This window comes from Camelus ferus, chromosome 35 (genome assembly GCF_009834535.1).
Source record: "Camelus ferus isolate YT-003-E chromosome 35, BCGSAC_Cfer_1.0, whole genome shotgun sequence".
Lineage (NCBI taxonomy): Eukaryota > Metazoa > Chordata > Mammalia > Artiodactyla > Camelidae > Camelus > Camelus ferus.
The window spans coordinates 14,031,541-14,047,748 of NC_045730.1; the positions used below are offsets into that span (position 1 = coordinate 14,031,541).

Below are 16,208 nucleotides of genomic sequence, written 5' to 3' on the forward strand. Positions count from 1 at the left end.
ACTTATTCTTCTTTCTAGGACTGTCTGTTCTGCAACACAGATTTTTCCTATCTTTATCCCTCACATTTTTCCACTTTCATTTGATTAGATAATTTTCTTTCTGGCAAAGTATTCCATTCACATCACACAGGAAGAAAGCGAAATTAAAAACCAATTCATACATTCCATTATCTGCCTTCTGACCAGTTAACACTGAATGAGAGCAAACACTGTGCTCCAAGTTTGCCCTTGCACTTTCCAAGAAACAAATGTTCAAAGAGAAAACATCCAAAATTAAAAAGACATTATTTCTGTCCTCATAACTCTTCAAGGGGGAAAGGATGGAACATGATACAATAATAAAGAAAATCTTAACTAACTTGCATTGCTTTAGAACAATAGATTTACATGATTACTTTATGAGTGATAAAATCAACCTCTGATTGGAATATTTCCCCTAGGTACTTTTTTTTAACAGAAAGGTTCTAAATCTAGAACAAAGCAATAAGACTATCACTCTGTATAAATATATGAAAAATGATACAGCCAGCAACTGAGCAAGTCCAACCGACACTGAGAAGGCTCTTGCCACATATGTAGACTTGACCTCCATGACTTGCTAATCCCCAAATGCTTTTGTCTTAGCTGGTTAGGATCCTTCAAAGACCTGAAACCACAGATTCTACGTATAAGTGTACATATACTGAGAGTGTTTAGCATATGCAGTCCACAGTGGGGTGAAGAGATGGGGAAGGGCCAGGAACCATCGAAGGAAAGATGATGCAGGCACAGGGTGGATCCAGCTCTCTCCTCTGCCCTCTTGCCACACCTGCTTCTTTCTGGAGCTGCTTCAGAGCTGCTCCTTCCAGACAGGAATACAAGTCCCTCTCTAGGCAAGCTCTTTGCTCCTTTCTCAGTCCATTTAAGTAGCAAGGTTTCCCATAGCTTGAACCTAGCATTCAACACTTCTTCATGAGCAGATAATATTGAGATCTACTGACCTTCAGAGAGGGCTTTTAAAACTTGACATTACCCAAAATGTCAGCAAACTTAGACGGAACATTTATATTAGACACAGTTATCTAGTTACTCTGGTTTTACTGGCTTCCTAAGAATATAATATAACAATAAACCCATTTGATGAAATAACCAATTTTTTCCCCCTCTCCTCCCGGGGCCCTCACTTTCCCTGATCTCAACTCTAATGCTAATCTTCTAACTGATCTAGCTGCCTCTAGTCTCTTCCCACTTCAGCCCATTTCTGGGTTGTTCCCCAAATGATCTTTCTAATATGGGACTTGACAATGCCCCTATTTAAAGCATTTCTGATAGCTCTCAGAACTAAAGGATAAAACTGTAGTTAACCTGCATGCAAGGCTGTGCACAGTTACCTTTCTCACCTTACCTCTTCCCTTTCATACCTGACGGCTCTGCAGAATTTCAGCCTGGTGAACGTGCCTGACTCTGAGACCCTGAGACCGAGTCACACCCTCCTGTATAATACCATAGAAGTGACTGGATGCTCCTAGGGGCCCGAGTATTACTGGAGCTCTTGTTCATCTGAAGATCATCATCACTGCTTAGCAGACTGCCTGGTATGTTGCCTGAGTAAATTTAAAAAGGTGGCTGAATTAGTTCCCATTTGACTAGCGCGTTCTTAAATCAAAACCACTAGTCCTAACAGGTTTTATTGGCTCCAAATGATTACCTGCATGTTTGAGGCCACTTTTGGCTAATCACACATTCCTAGCGATAGGCAACATGAGGATGTGTGTGCATAAGTGTATCAAAGCCAAAGATACATGGGATTGTGCCTAAAGTTGGTTATGTGAAATAAATCCAACTTTTGATAGATGAACACACAAATCACTTTCATATAAATATATTTTATTGCAGAGAAGTTATAAGTATTTACATGCTGCAACACGTCACAACATAAATTTACCAAATATTTTATGGTGGGATGCTGTAGGTTTCAGATAATAGTTTCAGAAGAACCACAGATTGCGTGAGGAGACTGATAGCTTTATTGACTCTACAACTCTCGGTCGCTAAGTGCTAGAAGTCAAAAGGCAGTGTTTGTTCAGTCCTACCTGTCATCACTCGCATGCAGAAACCTAGGAAGCAAACACAAGAGAACTGTCGAGTTTCAAATCCATGTTGCCACCAAAGTTTACAATGGGTTGGGTTATAATTCATGTCGTAAAGCATTTAATTCTTGCATAAAATATACAGTTCTATTAAGATTGGTATAAATCTACTTATTTATAAACCCTGGGTTAAAAACGAGGACAGGATACAGCCGCACATGCAGTGAGAAGGACAACCTAGCAAATGTTTGTGAACTAACATGTTTCTTCACTTTCTTATGGTTATCAATCTGGGAAAATAACCTCAAGGACTGTAGATTTACACTTGTCTTGGTGATAAGTAATGGCAATGAACTCCAGGAAAGACCCTAGGTGCTTTCACTGATTTATGCTGGTGGAGGAAACTCTAGGGACTGGACTTAGGCATAATCTGACAAGCCTTCTTTAGGCCTCGTCTCAAACAGGGTCATCCTAAAGTGCAATACAAAACTCATCGATGCCTGACTGCTTATTTCTCAAAAAGTCAATAAAGTGCTAACAGATCTTGGACAGAAATGAAACAAGTAGGTGGGTCTGGACACTCCAAACCAAATTCACAACTCCATGCCTGAAAGTTGTGTTCCAAGGTCACCAAGTAGATAGGCTTTGATTGAAAAGGAAGGGGAGAGGAAGTAAGTGAAGAAAACACAAACAAATAGGGGGTCTGTATCTCTCCAAACCTGCCCCACCATCCTGAGTAACGCACGAAGCAAGCAAACGGGTGAGGAAGATTTATGCACAGCTTTGCAAAATGGTGCAATGCGTGTTTACTCCTGATTCCAAATCATTGAGAAAATTCTGATGACGATTAAGGAGAATTTCTGGTTTTCATCTTCCACTGAGAGTAATATTCCCTAAGAACAGCCCTGTATCCACCTTCTGATCCCTCTTCTCATTTTTTTCTCCTCCCAGCACGTTCTCCTTGCTGCTCAAGAAACGAAAAACAGTGCCTTAGGCTGTGGATGCCCTGGCCAAACAAGCTGTTGATATTCAGTGTTTAGCATGAGAGAAAGGGAAGTCTGCGTTCTATTTTTAAGAGATTCATCTTAAAATAAAATGAGACTCAGCTTTGGAATGGAATCTCTTTGCATGCTCCCATCAGTAGGAGTGAATCAGCAGCTTAGGATTCCCATGCCAGGTGATCAGTGTGGAATACAATATATTTTTTAAAATACATTTTGGGGGGCTGTTTCATTTTGCAAATAAACCATACATTTGAAATTGTGAGCTAGGTGGCTCACAAAGGCCATCTGCAGGACTTGTAAGTTTTCTGGTGTTGGAAAAATGGACCATGTTATAGGCTTTGAGTAAATCAGGTTATAAACCTCTTTGGGATTTGAGCCCAGCAAGTTCTACCCCTGCCTGAAGCAAAGAATAAGAGTTTATGAGAATAAGTAGTTTAAGGTAATTTAAAATAGTATATATTCAGTATGCATAATAAAAATACATCCATACAGTGATCTTGATGCTATAATAATAATTTTTCTCTTTAAAAATATAATCCCCTTGAAAGTGCTAACAGGAGCTTCCTTTCTGTTTTTGTTTCAAAGGCAAACTACCTGGCTCTGCAGTACTGTAATTCTCGTGTTATTCCTGGAGTCTTCCCTTTCCAAAGGTAATAATAATGCACAGTATATTTTTCTCACTCTTTCAGCTTCTTCCTTTCTTATGAAATGCTGCTAAGTATGAAATACTGAAAGAATTAAAAGGGACAATTAATTGGAATGAAGGCGTTATCGACGTCTGACTCTGAACAAACAATAGATAAGTTGTCCTTAACTTATTGAGATATATGACTAAGTAGGACCACTTGATCTCCAGTCCTAATAAAGCCTCTGAGTCCTAACAGGAAGTGCAAAACAGGAAACTCAATTTGTATAAAAAAACCTTGATTGAGACAGTGTAACAAACCATGATGGGAAATAATAGAGTCAAATTTAAAGTCACAATATATCAACCACAGCCCAAACTGAAAGGTTTTTATCATAACAGTGATGGCTTCCTGAGCCAGAGAAAGCTTACTGTACTTCAAGGATCAACTACAGTCGACAGACAGCAGGTATTCTGTAAGTTGCAATAACAATTGAGTAGCTGCAGATTGCATAAATGTGTTGTGTCACATAATATCAAAGTTATTTGCAAAAATTATACAATCTGGAATGCTTGAATATGAGACACAACAAGGTACTGAAACATACATTTATAAGAAAATGAGAGCAATCATTAATATAAAAGATATTTTTGGATGCATTAAGTTAGCAGTGATATCAGGGTTAAATAGGTAAATAAGTTCTTTTTAGTCGACTACTTAGAATTTCGGTCATATACGTTGATATCTTCTTCTTTGCAAAATCTTAGACCTCTTCTGTGTCTTCTGGTTTGCCTTGCTTGGGATCTTCAAAGTCCCAAGAGTAAGTATTGATCAGGGGCAGACATTGAGGGGTACTTTCCCAAAACATGCTCAAGGGTAAAGATTTTCCTAGGATGGCCTGGGGAAAGGCTTCCTTGGCCAGTCGCACTTCTCCATTCTGACAGCGCTCTGGCCTGAGGTCTCCCTCCACCCCTGCCTTTCCATTTCCCTCAACTGATCAATACTCCTTGGGAACTTCTGATCCTCATATCTTCTGTCTTAACACTGAATCCAACACTTCTTCCTTCTCCTTTTCTTTCTGGGCATGCTACACTTTAAAAGTATCCCAGATCTCTTATTTCCGGGGCCCCACTATCTTATTTGCACTTAAAGCAGAAGAGGCCGGGAAAGCTACACTTCTTTCAGCATTTGGTTGATCTGGGGTCTCAAACTCCCAAGGGCACACCTCAGCTCGTGACGTTAAAGGTTGCTGGAAGTTGTTACTTGGGTTATAGGAGTCAGGCACGTTTCGCTCAGAGGGAGATGTCTTTTTCTCCTGGTCTCCTATTTGGCTGAGACTTTCATTCTTCACTTTAGATGCTACAACTTTGGGAGGAAGCTCTTCAGACCACCCAGCACACACACTGGCTGCGTGACGCTGGCCCCTGTTCTCATCTTTCGCTCTTCCCGGGGGAACCTGAGTCTTGGGAATCAAATACTTCTCATCTTCAAAAAGGTACTGACCTTGGCTCTCCCAAGGGCACACCTCAGCCTTGTCTAGGCTCTTCTGATTGGATGGCTGACACAGTTCAGCTGCCTTAGGCTTGGGATGAGATTTCTCCTTTAAGGAAAAAGTTGGGTTTTTCTCCATTTCAGAAGCTGCAATAGATACGTGCTTTTGAACTTTTGAATCTGAAGGCACAGGACCAGGGGTCAGGTCGTAAATCTCCCAAGGGCACACCTCCCCTATGTCAAAGTCGTCCTTCCTCTGGGTGGTGCCTGGGCTCAGCTCAGAATTGGCAGCGGAGGGGTTGGCCCTTTGTTGCTTCATAATCCCAGATTTCTGAGGTTTTCTCGGCTCTTCTGAATGACTGGAGTTGGTGGGGGCAGGATCTTTAGTCTCTGCATTATCTGAATTTGAGTATTTTCTGTTTGTCTCTTTCTCTCTTGGCTTCTGGGACTTAGCCCGTTCCTCCACGCCTGATGTTTGGGTTTTCCCAGCTAATCCGAGAGTCTTCTCCTTGGCACTTGCTATGACGCTGAGGGACTTCTGTAGCATGGATGTTCGTGGGTGCCCCGGCTTCTTCTCTGAGCTGAGGTTGTGGGCACTTGCCGACTTACACACCAAAGGCACAGACTCTGTGGACACAGCCTCGCTGTTTTCTCTCAGTGTCTGTGTTGGTTTTTTCCCCGGCAGAGACTCCAGCGTGGAGTTTTCTGTCGCCTCCTCTTCTTGGCTCTCGGTTGGCAAGCTCGTGGACACCTCCGGCTGCTCCCGCACGTGGTCATATGTGCTGTGGGATTTCTTTAAGGAGAAGACTCGGTTTTTCAGGGACTCCTCCTTGGGCTTCCCAGTGTTACCCGAAGACTCCTGTGGGTTCTTCCTGACCAGGGCTGTGCTCTTGGCTGTGCTGTGGTCCACAGCATCCTTGTCCTCTTTGGAACACTGCCTGCTGACCGTCTCCGGGATCTCAGTGATGCGCCTCATGATTGAACGGCCTAAGCCCTTCTTGGAGCACCGCTTTTTCTGGAGGTGGGGGTTATTTGTGATCATCTTCTTCCTTTTATAGATTTCCAACTGCGCATAGAGTTTCTTCAGCTCGTCCTGCCGGAAACAAGAGTAAATTCAGAGAGGTATGGAATTTAGCATTTCAGCTGGATTATATCACTGAATGTCATGTGAAGTCAATACACTGAGTTCTTTAGGGAACTGCCCTCTACAGCTCTTCCTGACATCTCTGCCCATCAACTTCTCCCTCACTCTGATGTTCTGATTCCCCTGTATCTTGTTTCATACATAGTTTGAACTTTAAGTCACGAACCCATACATTCTACACTTGCTCCATGGAACAAGCACTTAGAACTTGTGAGTTGTGTGGACCAGGCTGAGGCTGGGCCATAACAAGGCACAGCCTGCTGTCTCCTGATGGACCAGACCCCTGGACAATATCGGAAGCATCATGTAGCCATTGACAGAATTACACCTAATGTTAGATTAGGTTTAGGGTATGACAGATCATCAAATTCTAAAAGCATCTGCTCCCTCCAAATGCTGACAGAGCGTCACAGATTATTTTAAAGAATCCCCACTCTCTTCTCACAGATCTATCTTACCGTCCCATCAGCAAGATGCCATAAACTGTATTATGGGGCTTGTCCCACCATTATGGCTGCCAGTAAGTCAGCTGAGACTATCAAGACTGCTTTGTGCATTCTAACCTATACTCTGATTGTATGTTTTAGAATTGGCTTAACTCTGCATTTGATGCCTTCAATTCTGACACCAACCCACATTCTCTGTCTCTCACACAAAGAAGCACACACATGGGCACTCATAGACACCAATCCACACATGCGTGCCTGTGTGATTGGGCCTAACCTGAAATGGAGAAGAAAAAAAAATACTGCTATTACCCGAATGTCCTCTGGATCCAGGCTGTGCTCACTCCAGGCTGAATTGATACTGCTGTTCAGGTAGGACCCAGACCGGCCCATGTCCAGCTCATCCTCATACGCTTCTGTAGCAATGTCATCACGCGGGTTATTGCTTGAATGTGAAAACTGCAACAGATATGCAATATGAGCCGTGGATATTAGCCCACTGTAAGACATGGCATAATAATTTTCTAAAGATTCTAATGTTACATCATGTCTATAGACAAATTCATTCACTGAACCCTTTACAAAAGAGTTGCTGCTCTATTTGTGATCTTCTTTCCATGTCACATGCTAGAGCGCTTAGTGAGGCAGTATTAGCACTTGGTTCCCTCTTTTAAAATTTTTTTTAAACTTTTTTTTTTGGAGGGGGAGGTCATTGGTTTTACTTATTTATTTTTAGAGAAGCTACTGGGGATTGAACCCAGGACCATGTGTACACTAAGCATGCACTCTACCACTTGAGCTACACCCTCCCCCACTTGGTTCCCTCTTTGACTCCTTTTTTCATCCTCATCTTTCTTCCCAGGCTCCCTGTGTCCACTTATATCACTCCTCTTTAATGATATTTTGCAATTCCGAAAATGAAAAAAAGCAGAAGAATCCAAAGAAATGTGCTTGAGAGTGCTCTTAGTAAACTGGACTCTAAGAGCAGCAATTTAGACCCCTTGGCAGCTGAATGGGAATGTGTTTTTGAACAGTGGGGTCTACCTGGTATTTCTCATTTCACGTCACACAAAGGAGGCTGTATTTCATCTATGGGCACAACTGGCCCTGATCACAGGAATGTGACTTCCAGTCTACCACACAGAGCTTCTTCAAAAATACTACTTTCAAAACTCAGTGGACAGGAGATTTTAATTCCAGTCTCAACTATGGTCAATGAGATGTTAACCAGGTCATAGAACCTCTCTGGAGCACAGTTACCTCTCTATTTGAAGAGCTTGGGCTGGGTGGTATTCAAGTCTAAAATTCAAAGAGTCACTGAAATTACAGATCTTTTCCCCCTAATTATTCTCAAGCTCCTCCTGCATCATATTTTGATATATTTTAATTATCTTCATGCCATCTTTTGATATTTTTTCAGGGTCTCTCACTATCTCTTCTTCCAGGGAGAAGGGAGGGATGTGAATTGGCTAAGTGGTGGGAAGCAGGGAAAATCAAAAGCATCCTTTACATGACATAGAAACCACGTGACTGTCCTGTGAAAATGGAGAGAACGGCTTAGAGAACATGGATTCTCTTCTCCTAGCTTGTCACCAAGGTGAAATATTCCTTAAAAAGAAAAAAAAAAAAAAAAAAAAGAACAGATTGCCCTTTGATACAGAGACACAGAAATATTTTAATGTCCACTGTTGTTAAAATGTCCAGCTAGGCAGGTGAACATAAACAGGAGAGAACATGTGAAGTGGCAGTTCTCTACTTAAGTAAAAAAAAAAAAAGTTTGTAGTTGGGACTGGCTGAGAAACCACAGACCCTGATGAACTTGCCCCTCATTCTTCTACTTACGTCTCGGGGAGCCACATGTGCAGTAAAGTTGAGGCCATTGAGACGGATGAAAAACAGTCTTCGGCCTCCAAAATCTCCTGTGCTACTAGTTAAACTGGCTGTGGTTATCTATAAAATGGAATTCTTTTTCTTGAGCAAAGTCTTAGCGATGACCATGAGTTTAAGAAACAAGTTATTTGTCAAATATTGTCTATTTCCTGCTTTATTATTTTTCCTTAATGCTTATCTCTATCTAAAATACTACTTTAAATATTTGTTTTGTTAATCTTTCCTGCTTCCTCTTCTTTTCTTCCAGAATATAAGTACCACGAGAGCACGGATTTACGTCTGTTTATTACTCTTATTCCAGGATATGGAACAGTGGTTAGCAAAGCTCCTAAATGTTTTCAATTATTTATTTACTGAGAGATAATTCACATACCATAAAATCCCCAGATTTAAACCATACAAATCAGTGTTAGTACACTCACAAGCCTGCAGAGTCATCACCACTATCTAATTCCAGAATATTTTTGTCATTCCAGAGAGAAAGCCTGAACCTGTAGAACTGTCATTCCCCTTCCCCCTCCCCCTTCCCCAGCCCACGGCACCCACTGACCCACTTTCTGTCTCCTTACAGCTGTCTATTCAGGACATTTCATATAAATAAAATATAATATGTGGCCTTTCTTATCTGGCTTCCTTCACTTGGCTAATGTTCCCAAGGTCTGTACGAGGTGCAGCATGTATCAGTGCTTCACCCCTTTTACTGATGACTAACAGTTCATTTTGTGAGTCTATCTCACTGCATTTATCAGTTGATGGACATTTGGGTTGTTTCCATTATTTGGCTGTTATAGATAATGCTGCTGTGAACATTCATGTACAACTTTCTGTATGTTTTCAGTTCCCTTTGGAGCTCAATAGCAATGTATTGAATGAATAAACAGTCTGAGTGTACACCCAACTAATGAAAGTGTAATCATATTATGCAAAATATAAAAATGATTGCGATAAATTGCAGGAACAGACTAATCCATGGAAATTATGGCTATTTGGTGTAATTCAAGTAAGGAAGAAATAAGAATTTTGCTTTTTACAATTGTTTGGCCATTTCAATCAGGCTGAATTTCAATGTTTTGGTTAATTGTGAGAGTTGAGGTAAAGAAAGCAAAGCCTAGAGGGAAAGAAAGAAATCGCAATTCTGGTTTCATCCGTGCTCATGTTATAGTGCACGGCACTGATGAAGATATATGATGCTCTAATGTTTTGTTTTCCTACATGTAAAACAGGAAAACAATGATAGTTTGTATAGTATGTTTTTTCCCAAAACTCTGATTTTTTAATTTTATTTCAAGCAGCCTCACTGTTATCATGTCATAGATGAGGAAACTGAAACCCAGAAAGATGGAAAGTCTTGGCTGATGTTATACTATACAGCTATATATTATATGTGTGTGTGTGTGTGTGTGTGTGTGTGTGTGTGTGTGTGTGTGTGTATCATACAGTTAATTTGGGATGGAGTATGAGTTCAGAATCCTTGTATTCTGGGTCCTGCCCCATTTCTCTCCACTTCATAATGCTGCCTAGATAAGCCTTTGTCAGAATCTATCATTGTTAAGAAAGACTCTCTTTACACAATATTAAAATTATTTCTGTTTATATAAAATTTTTCTGAATATTTAAAACACAATACTTCCTTGAATATGAATCCAGAGAAGAGGTTTCTTAGAATAGGATAATTCTCTTTAAAAATGATCTTGATGTTATAGCTACGATAAAAGCCACTGTGAACCTCTAATAATTAAAACATAAATAGATATCAAAACATTTGGAAAAAGAGTAAGACAGATGATGGATTTTGTACAAATTAAGGCAATTAAAATTATGTGAGATGTTTAATAAATTCCCAAAAGAAAAGAGACGCCTAGTTTCCTGAGGAGGAAGTTTTAAAAACACTGTCAAGCAAATCTCTCCACCTTCCCTTGCCTATATTGCCAGATATTTTTAAAAGAAGAAACAGTTCCATGCTCATTTAAAAGACAACTGCCTTGCAAGAGAAAAGTAATGCTGGAGGAATACCTTTGGAATCAAAAGCAACCCAATGGTGACTGTCACAGTCAAATGAGTATGTGCAAAATACAGCATCAACATCCAATCAGACTGAAGTCTTGAGGCAAGAACAAATCTGAAATGAGAATTCACCGCATTAGAACCCAACAAGATCTCCACTTAAAACACGAGGCTACTTGGAAACGCTTCTCCTCAATGTGTTAGAAAAAAGCAAGCAAGCAAGCAAGAACTCAGACTGCTGTTTCTACGACATATATTTTCATCACAGAAGAATAAGGGTCTAAGTAACCCTAATTAGATGCATAAGAATATGAACTCTTTATTGTTTATTTCTTTAAATTATCAAAAGTAAGAAAGATAACATATATATAAATAATGTGCTAAACATTTCCTCGGATTATTATTTTGTAGGCAAGTTGAATGTGCAAAGCAAAAGCAGTAGACCACACATCAATTCCAAAGAAGAGTAGGTTAAAAACTGGTTGTTTCAGGCAAATTTGGGTTATAAGACACATCCACATCATTCTTGATCATAATATTCTTCATTTAAAAATATTAATTAGAATTAAGGGAAAAAATGGGTAAATACCTGTCTTAGTGAATGACCCCAGAGGTTTAAATGATAAACAGTGTAATGGATAAAATGAATATACTAATAATCAGTTTATAAACTGCCCCCTTTATTTTTTTTTATTAGTTTTAAAATATAGTTGATGTACAAAGTACATCTCTTAAAATAAAAATTTTTCTTTTTATAAAGTGTCAAATTATTTTAAAATCATTTAAAATGTAATTTTTAAAATCTCATCTTACTGAGGAATTTATGGAGTTGTATTCCAGGACAGCCCTGCAGGAAACATGACTAGGAAGAAAATCCATGATTGTTCTCTGTTCTGGTCATTTTGGAGTATTTTCACAAATCATCAAGTGCATGTGCAAACTAAAACTCATGTTTTAAGGACTCATCCTTATGCAGAAACCAGGTGTGGCTTTTATTAAGGTCATTTTGCAATCATACCCTTCTTTTAATGTTTTCTCATCCACTGTTTATCCATGAAAGCTGAATATGAGACTTTAGAGCTTTTGGAATTAGAGAATTGGCATTTTGTTTCAATGGTAAACATCATCAAATTTGAAAACCTAACATCCTAAGAAAAGCTTATGATATAATCATGAAAGAAACAGGTATGAATCTAAAAATAGAGGAGACAAATTTTATTTCTGCTTTATACCATATTCATGACAAATTTATGAAGTAAATTAATACTATTCACATTTAAAACAAAATTTCCATCAAATGTATTTCTTCCTCATTTTTACCTCCATCCTCTCCCCACCCCCCAAAAAAGCAAGCTGAAATGGAAGCTCATGAGTTATCAACATGGAGAGAGTTCTCCTGTGTCATAAACAACTTAGACTTATACGCAGAAGTGTAGAATGGTCATAACAGTTCACGGACAACTAAAAGGGATTTTCTGGATTAACATCTTTTCCAGCTCCTTTGTGAGAAAAGTAGCTTCACTGAATATGATTGAATCTTCACTTTGTTCAGGGATGGGATACTTTTGACATCGCCTGTGCTGGGTAAGGTAAGATTTTTTTTAAGCACTGCACTAGAAGCATCTTACTTAGTAACAAGTTACAGTCTCTGAGGCACAGTACTGAAGCACAGAAGCAATACAAAATGTGCCCTGGAAAATAATACAGTCCTAATCTGCCGAGGCCACTGCCAGTACTGGAGGAGACAGTTTCATCAAAGGAGATGGATTTACAGTCTAAAAGCATCCTCATGCGCTGGGAATTCCTATCTCAAATGCCAAGAGAAGTAAACTTGACACTAGCTTGACAATATCTCAAAAAAAAGAATAGTTACATATTTGAATTAACATAGGAAATCTAAAAAATTTTGAAGTATACAGACATCAGTTGTTCTTAATCAGCTTTAATTATTGCCAGGTTTTTTTAGGCTACAGTTCTGATTAGAAAAACCTTAAGAAAAATTGAGTTTTGTAGTAGTATTAAAGCTTCAATTTTTTAAAAGAGTATTTCAACTTAAAGAATAGATCTAAAAGTCAGGAGCATAGAAATATTTGAAAATTGAGGTTAAGAATAAAGGCAAATTTTTTAAAAGTCTTGCACTCTTCCAGAAGTTTGCTTTATGCTTAGCACTAAAAATAAGTAAAGGATTAGATCAGACTGAGTAAAATGCCTTCTCATTATTTACCCTTCTAGACTTAATCCTTTTAGGTTATTTCTGTTCAGTCTGACAATTTGGTAAAAAAGAAAGTAAGTCTGTACATAATATGTAGTCATAGTTTTAAATTTATATATATGTATGTATAAATACATATACATACATATATGTACACATTTTATATTTTAAGCAGACAAGAACATATATACCTATTTATACAGAATATCTTTGCTGATGTTGGATGCCTTATTTAATATTATTTCATTCTAGGAAAAAGTTATCAAGATGAATCCAGTTGATTTAAATTATTAGGTTATTGCTAATTATCTTTGAACTTTATTAATAATGGAACCACAGCATATATGAATTTAGTCCACGTGTAAAGAAGAAATTGTGCTTCCTTAATTTCTTTAATTATCACTGTTTATTACTTGCTCCTGGCTCATGCCCCTAAAATCAGTGTTTTGTAGATTTATTTTGTTAAACTGTAATTCCATTGTTGGTCCCTTATGGCCATAAAAATTAAATTTCCAAGAGAGAGGAGCTATGATTCTTTGAAGCCAATATGATACCATCTAATCAATTCTGGTCTATGTAGAAAAGTCAGCTTTGGAACTTGAAATGTATAGCTTCCCATTCAGGTTTGTGGAGGCTTGCCTAAGAGAATAGCAGAAGCTGCCAAGCCTGGTCACTGTGCTGCCATTGGAAGTCCTCCTTGTTCAAAACTGAAAGGGGTCCACAGAGTTGTCTGGAAGAAAACTTGATCTTGTGAGATCAAATTGATCATGCATTGTCTACTCAACACCAAACCTACTAGGTTCAAGATCAACAATTCAATCAGAGCTTTTGTCTACACAAACCCAGCTCACAGTTTATACGATTTTTCTGGCTGGATGGGTGGGTGGTTTGGGATTTTGTAGGAAAAATCTAAGCAGAGTAAGAAAGCTCATTTTTTTTTTTTGCTCACATTTAATTCTTATTTTGTTTTTTTAATGCTGCACAACACAATGTTTATTTCATTTGTTTCATTTATTTATTTCTTTATTTCTGTTTGCTGCTGTTATTTTATTTACTTAAAGAGAGAGGGAACGTTTGTGGCCTTTTCTGCTTTTTCTTTTTCTGTAGGCCGCCTTAAGCTTTCTAAAATTCGAATATTTAAGCAAGCTGAAGGGCACAGGGGGTTCCGCAAGATCACTGTGGGGAAAGGCAAGGTGGCTTTGTTAGTCATGCCCTATGGTGGGTGATCAACTGCGTGTACAATTACGTTTTACTTTTAATTGTGCTTAAGGCCTTAATTGAATTTGGAGGTTCCCTTCTTAGAGCAGCTCGTACTGACGGAGGTGCACGCGCTGGATGACGTCACGGCAGTCGCTGAACACCCGCAGCAGCCGGCGGTGCGTGGCCCGGCAGGCCTGCTTGTCCTCCTGCAGCTGCTTCTCCAGCTTTCTGCTGGCCTCGCGCTGCGCCTTCTCCTCCCTGCGCTGGTCCTCGGTCTTACTGTTTCCGAGGCGGCCCAGGGAGGCGGCGGCGGCGGCGGGGCCGAGCGCAGGCGGCCTCGCGAGGGCCTCGAGTGCCGAGAGGGCCGGGGCAGCGGCGGGCGGGCCGGAGGCGGGCTCGGCTCCTCGGGGAGGAGCGCGCGGTGCGGACTACGGGCCGCGCGGGGAGGGTGGTGTCGCTCTGACCGAGGGGAGCCCGCGGCTCCCGGCCCCTCGAGCCGACGCTGAGGGGTCTGACGGCCGCCGCCGGTCGAGGCGGACCGGAGCAGGAGCTGCGGGAACTGCTGCCGCCGCTGCTAGCCGCCGCCCGCCGCCGCCGCTCTTATTGCCTCGGCCCCGGCCCCGCCGCCTGCCCCGACCCAAAACCTTCGCTGCGGGCGCGGGGAGGCGGCTGCGGGGGGGGGGGGGGGGAGGAGGGAGGGGAGGTGGGGGGAGGAGGAGGGGAGGGGGGGAGGAGGAGGGGAGGGAGGAGGAGGAGGAGGAGCCGCGGCCGGGGGGGTAGGTGCCGCCCCCCGCCCCCCACCCGGCTACCCGGGAAGGTGAAAGCTCTTTTCAACTAGTATGTAACAGACTTCCTATCACTTTGGCTCAATGTTAGAACAGTATTTTCTGAAGTGTGGCCACTGTTACTACTTGTCAGTTGAGGGTTGGGGGGAGTCCATGGTCAATAAAATTTGGAAAATGCTGATTAAACAAAGTTAAAAAGGTAACCTTACAGCAGAACTTCTTGGTGTGCTCGTTTGCACTGTGACATTCCTAGGAGGAGCTACCAAATGCAGTGCGTCATAAATACACATGTGTATAAAAACCTCTAAAAGTGATTTACTAATATGTTCACAGCACATTGGGTAGTTGGATTAGGAAGTTTATTTTTTCTTTATCATTTTATGATTTTCCTGAAATAACCATCTATTGCTTTATTATTACAATTTTTTTTTTAGTTCATTAAAAAAAAATCATTTACCTTGCCTACTTCTAAAAGGACCTGGGCCAGTTGAGAGTTGAAAATCCATTGAAAAAAAGCATATCAAATGATGGAAACAGAACAGAGTAAATCTTAGGGTTGAAAAGATATAGATCAATCATGGCAACTGCTTTGAACAGATTTAATTTCTCAGGCAATTAATCTGGTTCTAAGAAACACAGCAGTTAATTATAGGGCAAAAGTCAGAAACTCTGCATTCTGACAGTAGAAGACATTTAAACTCATCTGTGATAAGCCTTTCTGCATGCTTATAACTTTTTAGTTGCTTTGTTAATGTAACATTTAACTTATATATGGTTCTAGATAAGCATGTTTGTTAGATCTTGAAACATGTGTTTGATATTCTGAAAACAAGCAACAAAAATGCAGCTTGTCTTGGGAGATGGGTTGGGAGAAATGTAAAGGCTGTCGAGCTCTGGCACCAGGACCAAGTGCCCCCTGGTGCTGACTGCGCTTTCCACCCAGGACACCCCTTCCCAGGTCCTTGAACTCCAGTCTGAGTGGAGCCATGAAGCATTCTTCTCTTTGCTTATGTATAACTTTGTATTTTGCATCTCATCTTTACTCCCGCCCCTACTCTTTGTCTCTCTTCTCTCTGTCTGTCTCTTTCTTGGACAAGACGAAGGAAGGAGGCAAATTCCCTTGATTCCGGGCCCTCTCTGATGGAATTTCTAGGGTTGTCAGATCATAAATACCTCTTTCTCTTATTTAAGAGCTTTAAAAATGTAGATTATGCCTAAGGCCCAAGTTCTCTGGCATCATCTATTCCTAAGAAGTGTAAGATATCATTTTATTATTGACTAAAGTGAGAGATGAGAAACATCCTGCAAAACCTCCACAGATCCACAGCTTTTCGCCC

At 40.5% G+C, this 16,208-nt stretch overlaps 1 protein-coding gene across 1 annotated transcript in view; it reads right to left on the minus strand.

The window, feature by feature from the left end:
• Positions 1–1,848: 1,848 nt before the first annotated feature.
• The window catches only part of GPR158 (G protein-coupled receptor 158), a 304,199-nt gene continuing 289,839 nt past the window's right edge, over positions 1,849–16,208 (minus strand). Inside the window, exons 9-11 of the mRNA XM_032474100.1 lie at positions 10,684–10,789; positions 7,093–7,239; positions 1,849–6,283 (exon numbers count right to left, since the gene is read on the minus strand). Coding sequence (XP_032329991.1) covers positions 4,814–6,283; positions 7,093–7,239; positions 10,684–10,789 — 1,723 coding nt within the window. The 3' untranslated portion in view covers positions 1,849–4,813. The remainder of the gene's footprint in view (positions 6,284–7,092; positions 7,240–10,683; positions 10,790–16,208) is intronic.